Source organism: Lottia gigantea (assembly GCF_000327385.1).
Source record: "Lottia gigantea unplaced genomic scaffold LOTGIsca_70, whole genome shotgun sequence".
NCBI classification, from domain to species: domain Eukaryota; kingdom Metazoa; phylum Mollusca; class Gastropoda; family Lottiidae; genus Lottia; species Lottia gigantea.
The window spans coordinates 460,373-470,923 of record NW_008710371.1 but is presented as its reverse complement, the minus strand read 5'-3'; the positions used below and the strand labels follow the sequence as shown (position 1 = coordinate 470,923).

The 10,551-nt window shown below is 33.4% G+C and overlaps 1 protein-coding gene across 1 annotated transcript; it reads right to left on the bottom strand.

Annotated features, from left to right (window-relative positions):
• Positions 1-8,233: 8,233 nt before the first annotated feature.
• Positions 8,234-9,346, bottom strand: LOTGIDRAFT_130696 (hypothetical protein; the record flags this gene model as incomplete). The annotated part of the gene is made up of 1 exon (XM_009065745.1): positions 8,234-9,346. The coding sequence occupies one exon, from the start codon at positions 9,344-9,346 to the stop codon at positions 8,234-8,236; it is 1,113 nt and encodes a 370-aa protein (XP_009063993.1).
• Positions 9,347-10,551: the final 1,205 nt, after the last annotated feature.

Here is a 10,551-nt window from a genome sequence, read left to right as displayed (position 1 = left end):
AGTGAACACTACTCACCAGTACTCACTAACAGTTAACTGAAACTGAGTAGATTTCGAAATCTACTCACCCCCTCCAAAATTGGACATTTTAACCAGAAAAGTAGTGAACACTACTCACTAGTACTCACCAATTTTCAAAAAGGTACATTTTAACCTGAAAATGGGGTGAGCTCTTCTCTAAATCAGCTCACTCTAGTGAGTAGGTATTCATAAATCACTCACTTCACTAGGTCAATGACCTGATTAGTGAGTAGTGTTCACTATGAACACTGTATTTAGAAGGGTCTATTCTATTTTTAAGGGATGTTAGATTGGGAAATAGGACAATTTCATCAACTTTCTTCAAAGTTGGAATTATGCATTATCTATGCATATTTTTAAAGCCCCTTCAGTTTGTCTCTTCAACATTGCGTTTATTTTCATGAAAAATTGGATATTTGTGTCTTTGACAAACTTTTAAGCATTGAATTCTACCAGCCTTACACCCCTTTTGGACAGTTTTGAACTGACTTTTGGACCAAACTATTTGAAGATTTGAAGCAAGTGAACTAAACCATCCTTACTTCCCTAAATCTAAAAATACTTGGTGTCCAAATATAGGGTAAGCCTGTAAAAAAAACCCTAAAAAGTTTGCCAATTTTTCATCCCAGAGAAATATTTAGGGATATCTTCAAAAGATTGGATTGAAATTTTCAAGTTTTATTTTGGATTTTAAAAATAAAAACCAGTAAAATAAATTACAAAGTAACTTCAATACAAAATAATTAAAATAAAATTCTAAGATGCAAAAATAAAAAAAACAGATCAAATGCGAAAAGTATCATAAAGAAACATGAAATATTAAAATAAAACAAAAAAAAATAACTTAAATCAAAATTTGAAATTAGAATACCAGAAAAGTCAAATTAGAAATTCAAGCAAAAATAAAACAGATAACAAATAAAAATGAAATGAATGGTGTTTTACGTCCTACTTTTCTGCACCATGTGGGCTAATGAAGACGGGCAACGCCATGCAGGGTGCAATGAGGGAAATTTTGCCAGGACAGCGGCATTAGCCTGCTCTTTTTCGATTTCCAACTGTCAAGGGATCTTTAACGTTCACAGTCTGTAGCACACGGGGCCTCGGTTTATTGTCCCATCCGAACGACTAGACTCTTTTTCCATGTCAGCCCCTCTTACCTACATCACTGACAGGGGAAACCGGGTTGAAAAATTCGAAGGTATTATCTCGACCTATGCCAGGATTGAACCCTGGACCTTCAGGTTAGTGAGCAAGCGTTTAACTCACTGAGCCACCGCGGCTCCCGATAACAAATACAAGAGTAACAACAAAATAACAATCTTAAATAGGAATAACAAACTAAAATTAAATTTTATGAAAATAAACACAATTTCTTAAACCGTATCCCATAAATTTCCATTTTTGGCACAAAACAATATCTATATGCCACTGAACTAAAATGCTTAGTTTTAATGGAATTGCAAGAACCACAGACGTCTGATTGAAAATTAGAATGGTGTAAATTGATGCTATCAGTGTTTTTCAATAACAAAGTGTCTTAAGTCTACTGCAAATTGATTGACATATTAAGCTCCGCCTTATGCATGTGTCACATATATAGATTGCTTACGTTTAACAAAGATATCAATGTATTATTCATTTACTAAACTGTCAATGAAAAAGTGTCTTTAATCTGCTACAAATTGAGTGACATATTAAGCTCCGCCTTATGCATGTGTCACATATGTAGATTACATAAGTTTAACAAAGAGGTTATTACATTATTCATTAGTGAATTTGGATATTAGAACACAATACTTGTAAGGAACATTTGGATATTAAAACACAATAATTATCAAGAACATTTGGATATAAGAACACAATAATTGTCAAGAACATTTGGATATATGAACACAATATTTGTAAGGAACATTTGGATATTAAAACCCAATAATGCTAATGAACATTTGGATATTAGAACACAATATTTGTTAAGAAACATTTGGATATAAAAACACAATATTTGTAATGAACGTTTGGATATTAAAACACAATAATATTAAGGAACATTTGGATATTAAAACAAAATATTTGTCAAGTACCTTTGGTTGTAATCGTAATGAACACAGATCTATGTGATTGATCAAATGTCTAATAGGAGAAACCAAAACTGTTGTCTTTGTCTGCAAAAAAAAAATAGATTAATGAATAAAAAATACTTAAAGACAACTTGTTCATTAAAATATGTCATTAAAATATGCCAAAATATGTCATTAAAATATGCCAAAATATGTCAATGAAATATGCAAAAATAAGTCATTAAAATATGCCTAAATATGTCTTTAAAATATGCCAAAATATGTCATTAAAATATGCCAAAATATTTCATTAAAATATGCCTACATATGTCTTTAAAATATGCCAAAATATGTCATTAAAATATGCCAAAATATTTCATTAAAATATGCCTAAATATGTCTTTAAAATATGCCAAAATATTTCATTAAAATATGTCTTTAAAATATGCCAAAATATTTCATTAAAATATGCCTACATATGTCTTTAAAATATGCCAAAATATGTCATTAAAATATGCCAAAATATTTCATTAAAATATGCCTAAATATGTCTTTAAAATATGCCAAAATATTTCATTAAAATATGCCTAAATATTTCATTAAAATATGCCAAAATATTTCATTAAAATATGCCAAAATATTTCATTAAAATATGCCAAAATATGTCATTAAAATATGCCAAAATATTTCATTAAAATATGCCTAAATATTTCATTAAAATATGCCAAAATATTTCATTAAAATATGCCTAAATATTTCATTAAAATATGCCAAAATATTTCATTAAAATATGTCTTTAAAATATGCCAAAATATGTCTTCAAAATATGACTTTAAAATATGCCAAAATATGTCATTAAAATATGCCAAAATATTTCATTAAAATATTCCTAAATATCTCTTTAAAATATGCCAAAATATGTCTTTAAAATATGCAAAAATATGACTTTAAAATATGCCAAAATATGTCATTGAAATATGCCAAAATGTGTCTTTAAAATATGCCAAAATATGACTTTAAAATATGCCAAAATATTTCATTAAAATATGCCAAAATATGTCATTAAAATATGCCAAAATATGTCATTGAAATATGCCAAAATATGTCTTTAAAATATGCCAAATTATTTCATTAAAATATGCCTAAATATTTCATTAAAATATGTCATTAAAATATGCCTAAATATGTCATTAAAATATGCCCCAATATGTCAATGAAATATGCCAAAATTTGTCATTAAAATATGTCATTAAAATATGCCAAAGTATGTCATTAAAATATGCCAAAATATGTCAATGAAATATGCCAAAATATGTCAATGAAATATGCCAAAATATGTTATTAAAATATGGCAAAATATGTCATTAAAATATGCCAAAATATGTCAATGAAATATGCCAAAATATGTCATTCAACTATGTCATTAAAATATGTCAATGAAATATGCCAAAATATGTCAATATGAGCACTTGCTTGCCCTTTACCTGATGATACAGCTTACACCAAAGGTCAATCACCATTCTTTGTAGGAGGGGGGAGGGGGGGGCACTTATTTACATCTCACTTGATGAGCTTACACCAAAGGTGTATCACCTTTTTCAAAGGAGTGAGGGTGGGGCGTAGGGGAGCACTTACTTACCCCTCACCTGATGATATAGCCTACACCAAAGGTCATTCACAACTCTTGTCTAAGATTTCATTCTGGTATTGATCGAGATAATACCTGCGAATTTTTCAACCTAGTCATCCCATCCCACCCCCCTCCCATCTCATCTGATGATACAGGTTGAAGAAACTGACATGGAAATAGCATCTAGTTGTCAAGGGGAACAATAAACAAAGGCTTAGCATCAGTCCTGGTAAAATTTCCCTCATTACACACTGCATGTGTATCCTTTTTTCCATTACAAAACTTAGTCAGTTAGATCATGGGACACTGGATACTATTCTTCAAAATCAGATTCTATTTCAGAGAGTTCGCATAGCTAATTGAATTGATGGAGAACTTAGGCCAAAGGGTCTGTTGCTAGTTAGTTAGAGCATGCTTGCATCTTTGGAACACTGGATTCTATTCTGCAAAATATATTCTATTTCAGAGAGTTCACATAAGCTGATAAAAGGTCTGTTGATAGTGAATAAGAGCATGGGACACTTGGCACCATTCTACAGAACTGGGTAAGTCAACTCCACATTAATTTCAGAGAGTTCACATAGCTAATAAAGTTTAATAGAGAATTTAAGTTAAAGGGTCTGTTGATAGTGAACTGGGACACTTGGCACCATTCTTCAGAACTGGGTAAGTCAACTTCGCATTAATTTCAGAGAGTTCACATATCTAGTGAATTTAAATAAGTTTATTTCATGATTTATATAAAAGATTGGAATCAGGTGAACAGAATGTTTGTATAAATGAACATAACAACGATGATGTTACAAAGAGTACAAATATCTCTGTCCCTTGATCACACAAGCCTTGTATCACCCTAACACTTCCTGGGCCCGTGCTTTCGTAACATAACTTTACCGCAATGTTACTACCTAATATACTCCACAGCAGTGGAATAGCTCAGTCTGTAGTGAGTTGGATTGTCTGCTAGGCAATAAGATGCAGTGGGTTTGAATCCTCCTCAAGGTAAGAAAAATTCGGATGCCTGTGCCAGTGCTTTCGAGAGTCGGCTTGGTGTCTGTACCTAAGACAAGCACAAGCCTATACTAGTTTCGATTGGTTGAAATTTTAGTTCTTGACCAATTAGATTCATCGATAGATTTGACATCCTATATTTTAAATGTAAAATGATCTCTATTGAAAATAGTAGCCTATGTGATCAAGGGTTAGGTACTGAAAAAGCTCATACACCCTTGACAGATCAAAATAGCCCTGATGAAGATTTCACGGAATGTACAGAGAACAAAAATTAGAGGAACAGGCAAAACACCCCTAGTTTGAATAATGGACCTTTCTATCCCGCTGTCAAATGCCTAAATATAATGCATTTTTGGAAGAGTTCACATCAGGTGAAGGGGTGTCAATGGAACATTTGCCCGTCAATTTCTCAAAAAATCTTGCAATCATTTTGGTTGTAAGAATTCAATGAAAAATTCAACATAAATGACCAATTTTTTTCTTGTTGAGAAAATGGGGGCAAGATGACATCCCCAGACCTCATGTGAACCCTCCCACAAATGCACGCTGGTAATGTTTATGAAAGAGAGTTGGGAAGGGTCATTATTGAAATGAGGGGTGTTTTTCCTGTTGCTTTATTTTTTGCAGTTTTTTCAGTTCTATATACTCAAAAAAGATGTGCCATCACACCATTTTTCACTACCATACACAACTGGTGTGAGGGTTGCTTAAAGGGACAGATGCACCATTTTGGGGGCTTGATTTAAGTCTTGAATATATGTAAATAATCTTCAGAAGTACTAGAAATGTACAAAAATCACATAATTCCTTTAAAAATTTCTCAAACTAGGAATTTCTTTTCCTATTTCTATAGATGTCTTTTCTATATATGACAGTGTCTCAAGAAAAGACGAGTCGTCATTTTAACTTTCAAACACGGATAATTCTAGACACACATGGATTTGAAGATTCAAATTTCGACAGTGAGCTGTGAACACTATAACTGATTGGCTAAGCTAAAAAATTCCAGTTTCTGCGACTTAAGTATGATTGGTCAAATAATGGCGCATCTGTCCCTTTAAACTAAATTAGTTAATATGAAAACTTTAAAGTAGAAATCATTTACAAACATAAAAAGTAATTAAATTAGAAAAACAAATCTACAAAAGTTAATATATGTATTGAAAGCCCTTAAAACATACAATAAGGTGTACACTGGGATAATTCAGAAATATTTTCAATTTCAAGTCTCTATCTGCAGCTTGTAGTCTACAATCTAATCTTGAGAGTCCACATAGCTTATTTAAAATATATTAAAAAGATTGTAAAGGAGTTCTCCAAATTTTTATATCTGTATCAGGGACACTGATAGCATCAATTTACATCATTCCAATTTTCAATCAGACGTCTGTGGCTCCTGTAAATATAGAAACACTTAACTGTATATGCTAGTATAAATTTTTAGCAGTTAGTTACGTCATCCAACACTTAGTTTTAGTGGAATTACAGAAACCACAGACATCTGATTGAAAATTGGAATGGTGTAAATTGATGCTATCAGTGTCCCTGATACACATAAAAAATTTAGAAAACCTTTTTACAATCTCTTTAAATGAAGTTCTTTTAGCTGGTAAATCAAATAATTAGATGTTAAACAACAGCTAAATAAGTTTTTATATAGTCAACCACCAATCAAAGAAACTCAAATGTAGTTATCTCCCTTTAATAAGGCAGACGAATATTGAGAAACATTCCCATGAGCATAAGTCAAATTTTGATAATGAAACTTTGAAAAATTTGATGGAAGTCAACACATTGAAATCACGTGAAATTTCACATTTTGAGCATAAGGCAAGTAATTTACCAAAACTACGAGTCAGATTTCAGCTGTCAACATCCAGATATTGAATGCTATATTTTGAAGTCCTGTTACGCGATCTGTCCACATTTTGAGCTTTGTCCACATATTGAAGTCCTATTTTGAGCTCTTTTCACATAATAAAGTCCTATTTTGAGCTCTACCTGGATATTAAAGTCCTATTTTGAGCTCTACCTGGATATTAAAGTCCTATTTTGAGCTCTATCTGGATATTAAAGTCCTATTTTGAGCTCTATCTGGATATTAAAGTCCTATTTTGAGCTCTATCTGGATATTAAAGTCCTATTTTGAGCTCTATCTGGATATTAAAGTCCTATTTTGAGCTCTATCTGGATATTAAAGTCCTATTTTGAGCTCTATCTGGATATTAAAGTCCTATTTTGAGCATGAGGTCAGAAAGATGTGCAAAGGAATAGTTAAGAATAAAAGCTGCTTAAAAAAATTGTCATTTTGAAGCAAAAGGGTGCACACATAAACGATACATTTCAGAGAGTTCACAACATGCAAAGGCAAAGTCAGAAAGTCATTCCTTTCAAAGAATCCAAAGCCAATCTTACATAGGCATTCCTTTAGAAGAATCCAAAGACAGTCTTAGAGAGGCATTCCTTTAGAAGAATCCAAAGACAGTCTTACAGAGGCATTCCTTTAGAAGAATCCAAAGACAGTCTTACAGAGGCATTCCTTTAGAAGAATCCAAAGACAGTCTTTCAGAGGCATTCCTTTCAAAGAATCCAAAGACAGTCTTTCAGAGGCATTCCTTTCAAAGAATCCAAAGACAGTCTTACAGAGGCATTCCTTTCAAAGAATCCAAAGACAGTCTTACAGAGGCATTCCTTTAGAAGAATCCAAAGACAGTCTTACAGAGGCATTCCTTTAGAAGAATCCAAAGACAGTCTTACAGAGGCATTCCTTTAGAAGAATCCAAAGACAGTCTTACAGAGGCATTCCTTTAGAAGAATCCAAAGACAGTCTTAGAGAGGCATTCCTTTAGAAGAATCCAAAGACAGCCTTACAGAGGCATTCCTTTAGAAGAATCCAAAGACAGCCTTTCCAGAAAGAATTCTAATGCAATTCTTGAAGACTCACTCCTTTAGAATCCAAAGTCACTCCTTTAGAATCCAAAGTCACTCCTTTAGAAGAATCCAAAGACCATCTAATCCAAATCCAACGGTTCATTTAACTCCTCTGAAGTGCATGACACCAAACACTGTGCTCCAGGAATACCAAATTTTCTCTTGAAAAAGATGTCGGATTTCCTCGAGTAGGAATGGCTCATTTCAAGAATCCAAATGACCACTCAATTTGACTCCAAACTTTTTCCAACCATCCAGAAAAGATGCAGAGCACTTCTGAATTTATTTTAATCACTACAAACTCAAGCATTTCTTATGACACCTGATATCACTCCATTCGGTTTGCCAACACAATATCTCTTTCAGAGTGTTCACATTCCATTCCAAACAAGGTTTCACTGGATTTCACAAAAAATCTGTCTCTATACCAACTTAAAGCACTATGTGTCTGTAACAGTATGCACAAATGTGTTTTGACAAAATGGCTGCCAAGAACCAATCGTCAAACCGTTTCTAGGGGCAACTCTTCTGGTTTTTGCTTCAAAATGAACAAGTCTTTTAAGCAGCAAATTCTTAGTCAAACCCAAGAATTTGGCGTTGTCGTGTAGTGGCTGTAGCGTCGATAGTCTTTCATGGCCGGGGATTTGTAAAAAAACAGAATTCGCAATTCTTTTCGAAAATACGCCCCTGTCACACTGTACAAGAAAAAGTTCACGCAATAGTTCAGGTAAAAAATCACACGAGTTATGAGAAGTAGTCCGTGCATATTGTCAAAATCGCGAGCATGTTCGTTCATGGTTGCAGAAACAGACAGCAGAAATTGACGGCACCATACACAAAAAAATGGCAAATTTAACGCAATGAACACAAACGATATCACCAACAAAATAATGGTAAATTCCAATTTGATGATGCTTTCTTCCGTAATAATTTTGATCGACCGGTGCTTTTTGTTCCGTAAAAATAATTTCCGCATAATTAAAGTGTTTAGCACTGTGATGATTATAAATGGAATAAAAGTGATTAGCACTGCGTAGATGCTGTCCAAAATAAACACAGGAAAAGATAACTCTGGATCCCTTGTACACATTTTCACCTTCGTGTGATTAATTTGGTATACTCCACTTAAAAAAGGCTTGTACATCATTATACAAGCTGAACACACGACCAACGTGCATATAATTTTTTGAGAAAAGCGCTTACCACATATATTTTTCCGCTGTAAGGGTAAGCACACTCCTATGTACCGCTCGGCTGTGAAACTCACTATGAACCAAGCAGATAAAAAGCGACTCAGATAGGACAAGTACAGAAACGCTTGACAAGTCACGTTAGTCTCTAGAAAGGTCACTTGAAGGTCAGGGTTCAAGGCTGGTAATCCTCGTTTTAACCAATCAACTAACACATAGAAAATGAGTGCCAAGATGTCAGAGGTGGATAAGGCGGCGAGATACGTACTAGCCGACAATTTACGCATATTTTTGGATAAAAACACGCGCAGGGACAAAAGATTCCCTGTGAGTCCTATCATGAGGATGACAGGAGTGAAATAAGAGTAGAAATACTGAGAATGGGTCACGATTTTGGGTTGAAGAACTTGTGGACACTGACTGCTGTTGAAGGTGATGTTCACTTGAAGAACCTGGAGTACGTCTCGAACGCCGTCGTGTGAACAATCTGACTCACTCATATTGAAGATCTGAAATGAGAAAAAAAGAAACATTAAGTCCACACTCTCGAAAGCAATGGCCATGGCATCATAAAATAAGAAATGATTAAGCTTAAAAATTTCACAACGCCTCATGCCATTCTTTGACTTGGTACTAGGGGTTGAAAGCCAATACCAGGTAGACTCTAGGAGGCACTGGCCATGCCATTAGAAATTTTCTGGAATGTGAACTCACAAAATCTATTTGCCTAATTCACACTCTCGAAAGCAATGGCCATGGCATCAGAAAAATAAGAAATGATTTATCTTAAAAATTTCACAACTCCTCATGCCCTTCTGTGACTTGGTACAATACCAGGTTGACTCTCGGAGGCACTGGCCATGCCATCAGAATTTTTCTGGAACACGAACTCACAGAAGCTAATTGCCTAACAGACGACAATCCATCTCGCTTCCAATTTTTTTTCAGAAATTTACCACATAAATAACAATACTGCCCTCTATTAGAATTGTTAAATATTTAGAAGAAACACCAGGTTCTTGTACAGTTAAATCAAAAGTGAATTATTTTATTTTTATGGTGCCGCAATTCCATGAAAAATAAGTGTTTGATAACGATTAACACTTAGTTCAAGTAGAATTACAGGAACCACAGACGTCTGATTGAAAATTGGAATGGTGTAAATTGATGATATCAGTGTCCCTGATATACATAAAAAAAATTACGAAAACCTTTTTACAAAATGACAATAAACTAATGGAAAATAGCAATGAAATCATACAGTAGTCATCTTTGCCTATTTAATCGTAGGCAAACTTCACATCAGGTTTTTAATCTGATAAGTGATATGAACAGCTGGAAACCTGTTTTTATAATCTAAAAATACAACAATAAGATCCATTTCCTTATATAGAATTTCTGGAAACAACTTTAACCTTTTCATTTCAAAAGTCAAAAACCTCGAAAGGAAATTCAAAATGACAAACTTTAAAATAATGCACTTAAAGCGACATTCCTCTTTTTTTGTAGGCCAAAAAATTCTTTTGCACAAATTAGTGTAAACTATACACCAAAATGTAGAGAAATGTGCCCTTTAACGTATCTGAAAGTTTTAACTAAAAAAATCCAGCCGTTAATTTTTAAACACCAAAAATATTTAAAAACATTACGTAAGGTTTTTAAGTTCGTTATGTTTTTTGAAAGCTGTTAGAAAACTACTGTACGG